This window comes from Musca domestica, unplaced genomic scaffold, assembly GCF_030504385.1.
Source record: "Musca domestica strain aabys unplaced genomic scaffold, Musca_domestica.polishedcontigs.V.1.1 4, whole genome shotgun sequence".
NCBI lineage: Eukaryota > Metazoa > Arthropoda > Insecta > Diptera > Muscidae > Musca > Musca domestica.
In genome coordinates this window covers 24516708-24531274 of record NW_026712328.1, presented here as the reverse complement: position 1 = coordinate 24531274, position 14567 = coordinate 24516708, and the positions used below count along the sequence as shown (strand labels likewise).

Below are 14567 nucleotides of genomic sequence, written 5' to 3'. Positions count from 1 at the left end.
CAAATACATCAAATTTTGGTGATTACCTCCCAGAGTTGCTTCGCTTAGCCGAAAATGGTGAACTGCCGAATTTGGTTTTCTCCGATGGGAAAACATTCGTTGTCCATCAGATTTAAACGAACAAAATGATCGTGTTTACTTGCCAAAGAGGTCAGCTGAAAATGTGCACATTCGGTTGGCCTACAGAACTCAAACGATGGGGTAGGCCGCCATAACAGCCGATGGTCTCTCTCCGCTCGCATTAATCGACCGTGGCATCAGAATTTTGGAGGAAGGCACGCAAACATTTTGGCCGCAGACCTTGGACATTCCAAAAGGACTCAGCACCATCGCACTCAGCACGCGCAACCAAAGAATGGTTACAAAATGAGGTTCCTCGCTTCATTTCCAGCGCTCAATGGCCATTAAAATCTCCGCATACCAATCCGTTGGACTATTGTGTCTTGAATATTTTGGAAAGCAAGGTTGGCACTAAAAACACGAAAGTGTTGATCTCCACAGGCAAGCGCTTCGTGGGAATGGACGAAAAAACCGCAGAGCAACATTCGGGCTGCGTGTGGCGGTTTCATTGGCCGTTTGAAGGCCATAATTCGTGCCAATGGTGACCAATTCGAACAAATCTAAATTTATCCTAAAATTTGATGCTATTTCCTACATTTTTTACATTTTTACTGGTTTTACTTATGAATTTATTGCTTTTCAGCCGCGACTTCTGTCCTGCATTCATTCAATAACATTTAAAAAAATATATAAAAATTATGGCGTTTGACTTTGTTGCAGTTTTTTTTTATCTCACCCTGTATGTAATATCAGACCGAATTGGGAGGATTTTTGCACATTCTACCGAATTTTTCCAGTTAGAGAAACTTGGATTCCAATATCTACTGCTCCGATATATATTGTAAATAAAAAAAAAGTTAGATAGAGGTACAAATATATTCATATATTCTGCCCCGCCCGCCTTTTGCTATTTCTTTACTGGTTTTACTTATGAATTTATTGCTTTTCAGCCGCGACTTCTGTCCTGCTTTCATTCAATAAAATTTAAAAAAATATATATAAATTATGGCGTTTGACTTTGTTGCAGTTTTTTTATCAGGGAGAATTTTTGCACATTCTACCGAATTTTTCCATTTAGAGAATCTTGGATTCCAATATCTACTGCTCCGATATATATTGTAAATAAAAAAGAAGTTAGATAGAGGTACAAATGCATGCCTCAAATTTGGTAGAAATCGATTCAGAATTAGATATACCTACAATATATTACTTCAATCTATTTCCAAATTAAAAAATAAACGTGACGTAGGGTATCATACAATCTGAATCCCAATCCTGAGTGTGCTGTCATATCCTTTAGTCAATAATTGAGTTATAATTTCAAACATCCGACTTTTTATATCCTCCACCATTCATAGTTTGAAGAGTATATTAAGTTCGTCATTCCGTTTGTAACTCATCGGAATAATAATTTTTTATTAATAATTTTTTTCAGCATGAAATTCTAAGACGATTTAGCCCTGTCCGTCGCTCCGCCTGTTGTAATCACGCTAGAGTCAAAACGAATTAAGATAGAAAACTAAAATATTGCACACATCAGTCTTTTGTCTGCAGACAGCTCAAGTTCGAAGATGGGCTATATCGGCCGACGATATCATTTAAACCCCATATAAAGGTTACCACGAAATTTGGTGTTTTATGATAGCCAAATTTTTCAATCATATTGTCTGAAAATCCGCCCATTAAGTTCTTTCTAAGTGCTTTACCCCCTGGAAGAGAATTGTATATATAGGTCCACGTATAGCCCCAATACAAAAGTAGCCCCCGATATTCAGTGTTGTGATGATTTTAGGGACATTATTCGCCAGAGTTATTCAAAAAAAATTCCGTATTTAAAGTTCCTAATGGGTACTACGGTCTATAACAAAAAATTGTCTATGCAGGTCCTGGTCTTCGTATAGCACTCATATATCCGTACCTCCCTATATTCGGTGTTTTGACGTTTTAAGGTACAATATTCACAGGAATTGTTTCAAATTTCCTATTTGAAGTTCCTATTAGGTACTACAGCCTGTGACATGAAATTATCTATGCAGGTCCAAATCTTATTATAGCCCTCTTAAATCTGTGCCCCCCTATATTCGGTATTTTGATGATTTTAGCTACATTATTCACAAGAATTTTTCAAGGTTCGTATTTTAATGTGGTAATAGCTTATGACAAAAATTGTCTATGCAGGTCTACTTCGTCGTATAGACCCTTATATAATCGTTACATTCGGTATTTTTAAGCTTTTAAAAGATTTGTTAACGGATTTTATTGTTTTTGAAAATTATATATCTTGCAAAATCTTAGAATTTATTTTACTCAATTAAATAATATTATCTTTTCATATATTAATTATATCTAAAGCTCCTAAAATTAAAAATCATGACTTAAACCAACGCCTATATGTTTGTTCGTTTGCCCATCCAGAGGACCACCGAAATTTTTAGACACACCACCAGTCAAATCCAAACTAGTTGCCCGATCGGCAGATTTCCACAAATTAGCTTTGCCGGTAACATCGACGGTGTTCATATTCAATTGGGGTATGCGAGAAGCCGTCACCGATGCTCCATGTCCATTAGCGTGATTGTAATCAAGACCACCACCAACGGTATTGAATTTAAAACCATTATCTAAATTGGTGCGACTATGAAAAGCATTGGCATCCAATTTGTGCTTATCATTTTGAAAAAGATTTGCGTTAAGCTTCTGTGAAAATGTCGACCCAAAGTTATCTGTTCTGGAATGCGATAATGAACCTCCAAAGCGATCACTGCAATATTAGAGATATTGTTCAATTCTTATCTTTGATATATTGAAAATTGAAGTTTATGAAAAAACTTACGCATTTCCAGATAAAAATGCTCCTCTCGTCACAGGTCCACCTAAAGTATTACCACTGGCAAATACACCACCACCAACATTTCTTTTGCTGTCTCCAAACTGATGACCCAGCCGGGCAAATACATCTGCTCCACCACGGCTGTTTGATGTAATCGAACCACCAAACTGAGCGTTTACAACAGCCAAAGTCGCTAAAACGACAATAATTCCAATAGATTTAGAGAACATGTTATATTTCTTGCTTTCTTTTAGAGTGACTTGAAGGCTTCTGATTTGCTTTTAAACCAAGCGCAGTATTTATATAAACGTCTGTTGTGTGTGCGAATCTTCGCTGATGTATTTTTTGCAAGCTTCTTCCGAGTTTTTGTGTGTTTTGATAAAGACAAAAAACTATGTGGGATTCACAACAGCTGTCGTCGCAATATTTTGATTCAGTAGGGAATTCACACCAACTTTGACTCTAGTATTTTTTTTTTTTTGGTATTTTGAATAATACTTTTTGATTGGTAACTGTGGGGATTTCCAGAAAACTTAAGTTTTGAGACTTTTTCTTGATGGAAAGCTGTAAAAGAATTTGTCGAAGAGCATAGTTTGTAAAAAATAAAGTTAATTACTACACTGACTGTCTTATCAACGTTCAGGCGCAACAGTTGTAGACAGAACCTTAATTTTTTTTTAAATCAAAGTAAGCAAATTGTTCGTTCGGTTGAAATAAGGGGGAGGGAAGTTCGGAAATTTATACTTTAAAATTACTAAAAGCTTCAAAAATTCCAAAATACTCAAGACACAATAGTCCAATGGGTTGGTATCCTGAGATTTTAGTGGCTATTGTGCGCTGGAAATGAAGCGTGGAACCTCATTTTGTAACCACTCTTGAGTGGCGCGTGCTGTGTCCTATTGGTCTGCCCTGTCCAAGGACGGCGGCTAAAATGTTTGCGTCCCCAAAACTTTAATACGCCACCCAGAATATTTTCACGATAATATTCGGTATTTATTCTGATGCCACGGTCGATTAATATGAGCGGAGAGCTACCATGTTATGGCGGCCCACACCATCACCATAGCCGGCGCTTGAGTTCTGGTGGCCAACCGAAGGTACACATTTTCAGCTGACCTCTTTGGCAAGTAAACACGATCATTTTGTTTGTTTACAAACTGCTGGACAACGAATGTTTTATCATCGGAGAAAACCAAATTCGGCAGTTCACCACTTTCGGCCAAGCGAAGCAACTCTTTGGATCTTTTAAATATTTTCTCTCTATTTTCTTGCACTTTTTGGAATTAGGCAATGGCTTTTAACAGCTGTCGGGTGAGTGGCTTAGAAATGACAGCAGTCTGAAGTTGGTTGCAGTTTTTTCATGTTACCCTTAATTTACTCTGTGGGGTATAAAATGCATATTTCGAGGTGCTACAAAGAGAATGACAAACTTAATATACCCTCCATACCATGGTGGAGGGTATAAAAAGGAGAGATTTTCGGAAATTAATACTTTAAAAGAACGGAATGTGCTAACTATTATTTTGCCTAAATGTCTTCCTTAGTTTACAGAACATTGCGAATGAAAAGTACTAAGAGCTGCTGTTGAATATCATTTTCTGAAATTTGTATTTAAAGTAACGAAATTATTAAAAGTTATTAAAAAGGGACCCTTAGGATGGAACAAAGCACAATATGGTATAACATTGTTATTAAGTGATTGACAATAGCTGTAATTACGGAAATTTGCATTAGGGTTGCTCTCTTTATAGATACTTACGATAAGGCGCATTGTTAGAAAGGCGAAAAGCAAAAGATGTTTAATCTTCAATATTCTGGTTAAGCGGCTAGGAAAATATAAAACTTTGAAATTTTATATGTGGGTAATTTTTATATCTTCGTCCATATTTCTAAAGAGGGTAAATATAATTTAATACGCCCAAAACGTGCTTCGTCGAAACAAAGACCCTAGGTGTTTTTGGAACAAATCCGTTTCATTTGGAGTAGATCTAGGGATGTCCATCGGTAAGCTGGCTTGTGCGCATAACTCTCGAAGGGAATATCCGATTAGGACCAAACTTAGGACATCGTAATATTGTTATCAAACTTAGGTCGAGTTCGGCCCACTCCTTCTGGTACCTCCCCCATAAAAGGTATAAAATTTTACAGAAAATATATAAACTTCTAGAAAAAGAAGGGATGGACCAATTTTGACCAAACTTTACAAGTCTCAAAGGTTTTATCAGTGTTAGGTAAGGTACAAAATTTGAATATATCGACCCACTCTATCAAGTATCGTCTCACTTCACAGAGGGTTACAATTTAGAATAATTAGAACTCTTTAAATATGTGAAATAGGAGTGCGATTGTCTTCAAATTTGGCACATCTCAATATTTTTTTATCAACACAAGATCTGGTATTAAGAACAGATAGAAAGGACTACCCCTTTTCGTCCTCCCCCACAACGGGTCAACCTTTTGAATAACCATAATGCTCATAAAGGGCCATGTAAGCATTCGATTCTTTCGATTCGAGATGGCATATCCTAATATTTGTCCCAACACACGACCTGGTATGGAGATGGGATACATCCTCCTACTCCTTCTGGTACATCCTCCATAACGGGTCAACATTTTGAGAAATTATAAATACTAAAAAATGTGAAATATCTTATAATGTGCCACATGTCAGCGATTCTTTCAAAATTTGCTATTTCTTAATATCCCTAAGCCAGGGATCTGATGTAAACAATGAATCCATGGGAGTTTGTTACGGATTCTACCTCTGGTATCAGATCATTGGCTGTGTAGGCCCACGCTTAACTATAGCCCCCATATAGCAGTACCTCCCGATATTCATTATTTTGATGATTCTGGCCACATTTTCCGCCGTATTTGTCTAAAAATTGGTATTTGTGGTTCATAATAGGTTCTAGTTCCAGTGAAGAACATTGAATTTGTAGGTGCCTTTGGATGTGCCTTTGGATGTTCGCTATTTGAACGATTTAAGCCACATTTTCTAACAGCTTCACCCACTTTATTGTTTTTTAACAGCATTAAATGCAATATCCAACGAACTTTTAAGATGATGATCTTAGTATTTTTTTATTTGTTGGATGTTATATTCGTCCAGCTTAATTTCGTTTTTTATTACATATTTTTGTATTCTATTGCAATCAAAAAATTTTTAATCTTCAATTTCTACTTAATTCTATAATTTCAAAATAAAACAATAATATTCTAAAACTTTCTAAACTAGAATTAATCATTTTTTTCCTATTTTAAAAATTATGACTAAGGCCGACACCAACATGTTTGTTAGTTTGACCATCAAGGGGACCACCGAAATTCTTCGACACACCACCAGTCAAATCCAAACTAGTAGCCCGATCGGCAGATTTCCACAAATTAGCTTTGCCGGTTACATCGACGGTGTTCATATTCAATTGGGGTATGCGAGAAGCCGTCACCGATGCTCCATGTCCATTGGCATGATTGTAATCGAGACCACCACCAACGGTATTGAATTTGAAACCATTGTCTAGATGAGTGCGACTATGAAAAGCATTGGCATCTAATTTGTGTTTATCGTTTTGGAAAAGATTGGCATTAAGGTTCTGGGAAAATGTCGATCCAAATTTATCTGTTCTGGAATGAGATAGTGATCCACCAAAGCGATCTCTGCAAATAGGTGATATGGATATATTATTACTTTTATTTCTTATGAGATTGCGATTCAAAAGAAACTTACGCATTTCCCGATAAAAATGCTCCTCTGGTTACAGGTCCACCTAAAGTATTACCACTGGCAAATACACCACCTCCAAAATTTCTTTTGTTGTCTCCAAACTGATGACCCAGCCGGGCAAAAACATCCGCTCCTCCACGACTATTTGATGTAATCGAACCACCAAATTGGGCATTGACAACAGCCAGTGTGGCTAAAACAACGATGATAGCAATAGACTTTGTAAACATGTTGCTTTATTTCTTCTTTCTCTCACGATGAACTGAAGACGTGTGCTTGTTTTAAAATCAAGCTCAGTATTTATATGAGCGACAGCTGTGTGCTTGGGAATTGTTATCTTTAATTAAATTTTTCCGGCGATTGATATGGTCAGCGACGTCATCGGTATTTGTCATTCCACACAATTTGTGGGAATCACAGCATCTATTGCTCTATCTGTTATATTTTGTAGGGGGTTTACTCAATAATTCTGTATTATTTTCTTCTCTTTTGATAATAAATTGTGCAAAAAAGGGGTATTCTATTCCCGCTGTTTTTGAGAATTACTGCAGCATCTTCACATCGACATCGAATACTATTTTGCATCTCTCGTTAAATAGTTGGCAAGATTCAAATCAATATCTAAAACAAAATATTTCGCGATTGTCGACATTTGGAGGCGCTCCGTTTGTCTGCCCGAATACCCAATGTGACCTAACATGGTTTTACCAAATTTAACCCGAATTTTGAGATCGGTAATATCGAAAATCTCCTAAAATATTTTAAGTATTAAAAAATAGATTTGACAGATAAATGGAATATTGTAATATTTATATCTGACATAGGGCAATGTTGGAGAAAATATTTTATATATATCCATTATGGTATAACCCTCAACCATCGAAGGTATATATAATTTGTAATGCAATTTGAAACACCTCTAAAAATTCGTCGTAGACTCTGTCTCTGTGTTGAAATACATTCACATTATTTGTAGTAGAGCTTTGAAAATAAATGATATGTGTCCACGTTTTAATTTAGCCTCTAATAACGACATCTCCTGATATTCGGTATTGTGATGATGTTAGCCACATTTTTCCAGGGAATCGGTTTGGAATTAGGAGTTTGTAATGAGTTCAACATTGGCCACATTGTTTCACAACTTTTATACCCTCCATTATATTATGGAGGGTATATTAAGTTTGTCATTCATTTTGTAAGACCTCGAAATATACATTTTAGACCCCACAAAGTATACATATATTCTTGATCAGCATAAAATTCTATGTCGATTTAGCATTTAATTGATTGGTTAGCATGCCAATGCAAAAAGGTCTATTTGTATAAGGTGGAATGTATGTAAGAAACGTTAATATTGAGAACTGACATTCAAATTATCGCTGCCAAAATAATTAAATAAAATATATAATTGCGTTTGATCTAAATACCATAACCATTGTTTTATTATACCCTACACCACAAGGTGGTCAGGGTATTATGTCTTTGTGCATTTGTTTGTAACAGGCAGAAGGAAACGAGATAGACCCATAGTTCCTTTTGATGATCTGCATAGAATCACATTCTGAGTCGATTTATGCATGTCCGTCCGTCTGTCCATGTATTTTTGTAAACAAAGTACAGGTCACATTTATTGCCCGATCCAGATGAAATTTTGCAAAGATCTTTTGTTTGGCCCTAGGACGAACCCTATGCTTCAGATATAGCTTCCATATATATTATTTATCCGATTTGTTATATTTGTTACCCACAACAGTAATATGCACTCCGTAACAACGATATTCAGGGAAATATATCAAATACAGCTCAGAAATATCTTTGCCAAATTTTATCGAGATCGGTTCAGATTTGGATATAGCTCCCATATATATCTTTATCCGATTTCAAATTAATTGTGCACCAAATGGCAATACAATTCCGAATTTAAAAGATACAAATGCTTCGGCATATTTAGTCCTTTTAACTTTAAATTATAATTATAATAATAGCGTTTATGATTGAATTCTCCCATAAAAACTTTTAATTGTTATGCGGAGCTCTACTTAATTAGAAAAGTGGTGTAGGGTATCATAAAGTCGGCCCCGCCCGACTTGAAGACTTTCTTTACTGGTTTTTCCATTAAAGTTGTAATATATCTATACTAGCTGGCCCGATCCGCGTTGTTGGCCCGTAGTTTTTGTCTATTATGCATATTTGTCAAAGCAAAATTATTCACAGATATGACTGATATAAGTGTTCAGGTACTGGTCGATTAAAAGTGTTTTAAAATACCTGTACCCATATTTAAGCCGTGGGCTTAAATATTTAAACCGTGGACTTCAAATGTGTGGATGTGCTATACGAATAAAGTATAAAAAGTGTATATCAATCTTATGCCAATTTAAGGGATCAAATTAATTTTTAGTATGGTAAAAATCGTAGCAACATTCCAGTCAAATGAGAAGTAATTTGGAATTTAGTGTATTTTGTACACCTCTTAATTGAGGGCTGAATGATTTAAGAATAGCCAAAGTTAATTACTTTTTTTAACCCATTAGCACCTCAGATTGTGCATTAGAGTCCCCCTAACCATGTCGGTCTGTTTGTCCGCCAAATGGTGGACTTGAGGGGGTACTATTATATGGAGAAATTTCTAAAATTTGGAGATATGTTGAAATTTTTGTGTAATATTTCCACCCCAAATTCCCATTTTTAGCCAAATCCTTTGAAATCTGCTAAAATCAGGAGGTACCTTCAAATGGGCACTACTCCGAAACATCGACCTACATTGAAAACTTTCTTCTACCCCTTATAATATGACAAATTTTGGTATAAATATTTTTAGACCAAATTCCGTCACACATTCCTAGCTTCATTGAAATTTGGCATACAGGGTGAGATGAAAAAACTGCAAGCAATTTCAGACTGCTGTTATTTCTCAGCCACTCGTCCGACAGCTGTTAAAATTACTTCAGTGACAGGTCATTATATTGTATACAAGCGTACAAAAGATTTGTCTATATAGGTCCACAATAGCGTATATCCCTCCATATATGGGCACCTTGCGATGTTAGGTATTTTGAAGATTTTAACAGAATTTTCAATGGATTTAATTTTTTGAAAATTTTCTAATTCGTTCCAAATGGTGGAGGGTATTCAAAGTTCGGCCCGGCTAACTTACTGCTTTTTTACTTGTTATTTTTACTTTCTTAAAAGTGAATTAAAGACCTAATTTAAAACTGGAAACATAATTACGTTTTGTTTATTTTTGTAAAAGTTACAGGACATATATTGTCTTTGCGATTTTAGTTGCTTTAGTTTTGGCCACCAGTGTATATGTATTCTACATTTTGCAATATCAGGAAACATGAAATGTACGACTATTTTTCGCTGCTGTTCTTTAGCAAAAAAAGTTTCTACACCATCGCCGTTGGCCTACTTCTTTCATGTCGTAATAATCCGTCTAATAAGAACTCAAAATGCAAAATTCATTGCGACTGCAATCAGAGAAGATGGCTCAGAAGGGCTGGCCTATTGTTTTCAAAGATGTCCACAATATATTTATGGGTTGAAATGGACTAACAACCAAAAATGTTCCTGCAGCCGTTATAAAGATCACAAATAGAAGGACACGAAATGACCACTACTTCTGTGTGAAAAAACACAAACGTTTCCATTTTACCGAAACGCATACAGAAAGAGGCGAACTTCTGGCTTCTGATGCTGATTTCGTTGACGAATATAGCCAAATATCGTAGACAAGAAAATCATATAGATGAGTCTTACTTTGGAGATACAAAGGGGTCTCTTGCATTTGGATTGCAAAATATTTGGGGGGTTCAAATGGATCAAAAAACGAAAAATTTTCCTGATCACACAATTGAAGCTAATCGACACGCCCGAGAAGAGAGATAAGGAAAGGGAAGAATACTAGCATTTTGGATGATCATTGGATTATATTGTGATGTGTAAAAAGGACCACAACAACAAACAGCACGACGGAGTGCGTAAATATTGGGCGAATATCCCTGGTCAAAATGCTAATGGTAATATCTGGGCAGTGCTCTATGACTCATTTCATAAGCGAAATTTTCCGAAATGAATTAGGACATAAAGGGGCTTCTAAAATATTGAAGTGTTGTAGGATATCACATGGTCGGCCGCCAGACTATAGCCTTTGCTTACTTTTTTTTATAATAATTTCGGCAAGTTTTGGTAACTTAAATTCTTAGTAAGATGAAACTATCCTTCCAAAAATTGTCAAGGTAGGTCCATATTTTCATGTATACGCCATGAAATACCTATATCAAATTTTATCGAGATCGGTCCCGTTTTGGATTTAGTTTTCAAATATATCATCATCCGATTTCATATCTGACGGAAATCAATAATAATGCAAAGCGGCTCTGCCCGATCCTTCCTTACAATTAAATTAATGTGCTATATTTTGTAAGGTTTCTAACTCTCAAATTAAAATCTGTGGCTGAAAAGTAGGATCAGGATCTTCAAAACTGACCAGCGCAGCTATATAAAACAACATCCATTGAGAATATAAAAAGCTTAATTAAACTCCAAATATTATTGATGTACAGTGCATATTACTAATGCATTACGATTTTAACACCAAAACGCATAAAACACAGATATGATAGCTATTAAGCCTTAACCGGTTTTAACCAAATTTGAAATATATGATTTCTAGGCTGAATTTGGTCAAATGTGCCAAAATCCCATTCTTTTGGACTGATATTAAGAATTTGGTACACAAAAGCCTAAAATAGGATAAAGATATATATGGGGCCTATATCTAAACTTGGTCTCTATAAAATTTGGAAGATGTATTTCTGAGTTGTATGAAATATCTGGTACCAAATATCGTTGTTTTTAAGTGCTTATTGCGCATGTGGATGACTTTAAGATCAAATCGGATGAAACATATATACGGGGTGAGATAAAAAAAAACAGCAACAATGTCAAACGTCATAATTTTTACATTTTTTTAAATTTTATTGAATGAAAGCAAAAAATGTCGGAAAAAGCATCAAATTTTAGAATAAGTTTAGATTTGTATGAATTGGTTACCTTTGGCACAAATTATGGCCGTCACACGTTGCCCAAATGTTGCTCTGCCGTATTTTGTCCTATTCCCGGTGAAGCGCTTGCTTGAGGTGACCGACACTCAGGTATTTGTTAGTGCCAACTGTGCTTTCCAAAATACTCCAGACACAATAGGATTGGTATCCGGAGATTCTGATGCCACGGTCGATTAATACGAGCGGAGAGCGACCATCGGCTGTTATGGCGGGCCACACTATCACCATGGCCGGCGCTTGAGTTCTGGTGGCCAACAGAAGGTGCACATTTTCAGCTGACCTCTTTGGAAAGTAAAACGATAATTTTGTTTGTTTACAAACTGGTGGACACGAATGTTTTCTCATCGTAGAAAACCAAATTCGGCAGTTCACCACTTTCGGCCAAGGGAAGCAATTCTTTAGCTCTTTTGAGTCTATTTTCTTTCTGTGGCGGTGTAAGTTCTTACACTTTTTTATTTTCAATGGCTTTAACCCAAGCTAATGTTTCAATACTTGCCGAATGGAATATTGCGCTATGTTCAGCCCACGAGCCATTTTTCGGCCACTGCGGCTTGGGTTTCGATCAAGTCGCTTCTTTACTTTTCGAACCATTTCTGCTGATGTTGTTGTTTTCTTCCGTCCACTTCCTTAACGTCGGGCTAAGCTACCAGTATCACGGTAACGCGCGATGGTACGAGACACAAAAGATTTATTCACATTTAAATGCTGGAGTGCTCTAACGATAGCCACTTGCGGTTTTCCAGTCAAATATAAAGAAATCAGATGATGAAACAGCTGTCGGACGAGTGGCTTAGAAATTACAGCAGTCTGAATTTGGTTGCAGTTTTTTCATCTCACCCTGTATGAGGGCTATTGGTATATCTAAACCAATATTCACCAAAATTGCCAGACACGTTTTTAAGTTAAACTTGGCCGTGTGTGCAAAATTTCATCTTTTCATTTTATCCGGACACATTTACGCACAGTACGCATTTGGTGCACTATAACAACAAGTATGAAATCGTATCACTCTATATATTGCAGCTTTATCTAAATCTGAACCGATATTCAGCAAAAACTGGGACACATATTTCTGGTGTGAAAATAGCCCTGTATTCTAAAATTCATCCGATTCGCACTGGTATTACATATTTGATGCTCAATATTTATTAATTCGAAAAGCACTTCATATGGAAGCTTTATCCAAACATATTTCTGGTTTAAATATGACCTGCTTATTTAGTGCACAATTCTTATGAAATCGGGGAGCTTTATCCAAATACGGAAGGACATCCATAAATCGAATCGGAGGATTCTATGAGGATCCTGAAACGTAACTATGTCTCTGTCTCGTCTCCTTCTTCACTGGGTGTAGGGTATAACAACACATTAATTTCGTATGGATTAAAGAGGCTCCAACTTAGAACATTATAATATTTACAACCAAATACCTATAATGCACATACCACTTGAGACTTGACCTACAAACGATGGGAAATTTAAATATGAAATTCTAGAGGTTACATCAAAATTTACCAAACTTTCCACGTCCTTTTATTACCACGTCTATTCCGTTCTTCAAATGTTTACATTTACAAGAATAATAAATATCGTCTAATTTCCATACAAATCTTTCGGAACTAAAAATAAGCAATCGCTTGGTGGTGTATTTGCCTATTCGTCAGCATTTTTAATGTCTTAAAATAAAATATTTGATGCTATTTGGTTGTACAAATATATTAATGATCGCATAGTGTGGTATATACCTGATAATTTCAATTTATTTTATTTTATTTAGAATATATCCAATACGGATGAGATTGGAAAATGCAATTGTTTTTGCAAATCAGCCATTATTAACTGATTTGGATTCAAAATCGCTTTGTAAGTTTAAGATCAACACGTTTATCCATTTGACCATCAAGGGGACCTCCGGAATGCTTAGATATGGTACCCGTCAAGTCTAAGGTGGTACTTTTATCTTGGGACTTTAATAAATTTACTTTTCCTTGCACGTCCACTGTGTTCACGTTCAATTGGGGTATACGTGAAACGGTTACAGAAGCTCCATGACCCTTTGCGGTATTGTAATCGATTCCACCACCAACTCTGTTAAAATTGAAGCCATTGTCCAAGTTTGTGCGACTATGAAAGGCAATAGCATCCAGTTGGTGTTTATCGTTTTTCAAAAGATTAGCTTGAACGTTTTGTTCCAAAGTTGATCCATAATTATCCGTCTTAGATTTTGATATCGATGCTGAAAAGCCATTCCTGGAAAAAATAATAATTATTTGTAATATTAAGGTAGTAATAATTCTAGAGTACATATATTACATATTAGCGGCCACGAATCCCCCTCGGGTTAAGCCACCACCCGCAGTATTTCCACCAGCATATACACCTCCACCAAAATTTGCAGTATTGCTTCCAAACTGACGACCAAAATTCATATTATAATCTTGACCACCACGACTATTAGAAGTAAGAGAACCCCAAACTTGAGCCTGGGTTACTGCTAAGCCAGCCACCAAAAATATTACTCCAAACGAGAGCATGGACATTATGTTATTTTTCGAGTTGCTTATTTTTCTTAATGGCATGACTTCACAAGCTGTGCAGTATTTATAGGAATAAGTTTCTGCAACTGTATCGTTCATTGCGGGATTTTTTCCACTGCAAAGATGATAAGAAGGACCTAATTAATGTTGCTGATAGAAACAAATTCATATGATATTGTCGGGACTTTACAATCAAATTATTGTGTGTGTGGCATCAATTGTTTTTACAGCTTATGGTAAGAAACCAATATGAGCATATGAGTTACTTCTCTGCTTTGACGGGCATAGCTGTTTGCTATCACAGGCATCCATAGGTTAAGGATGGTTGAAGTCTAGTATATAAT

The 14567-nt window shown here is 36.0% G+C and overlaps 2 protein-coding genes across 3 annotated transcripts; both read right to left on the bottom strand.

The window, feature by feature from the left end:
* Positions 1-2361: 2361 nt before the first annotated feature.
* Positions 2362-6909, bottom strand: LOC101889508 (attacin-A-like). Of its 2 annotated transcripts, none has more exon segments than NM_001367087.1 (2): positions 2362-2821; positions 6621-6909. In NM_001367087.1, coding segments are annotated over 2 exon segments (627 nt in total). In that variant the 5' UTR covers positions 6848-6909; the 3' UTR covers positions 2362-2421.
* A 6291-nt stretch (positions 6910-13200) lies between these two features.
* LOC105262584 (attacin-A) lies at positions 13201-14274 on the bottom strand. Its single transcript, XM_011298228.3, has 2 exons — positions 14000-14274; positions 13201-13936 (listed from the first exon to the last, which is right to left on the bottom strand). Exons 1-2 carry the CDS (start codon positions 14263-14265, stop codon positions 13537-13539), a joined length of 666 nt encoding a protein of 221 aa, XP_011296530.2. The 5' UTR covers positions 14266-14274; the 3' UTR covers positions 13201-13536.
* Between the last annotated feature and the right edge of the window lie 293 nt (positions 14275-14567).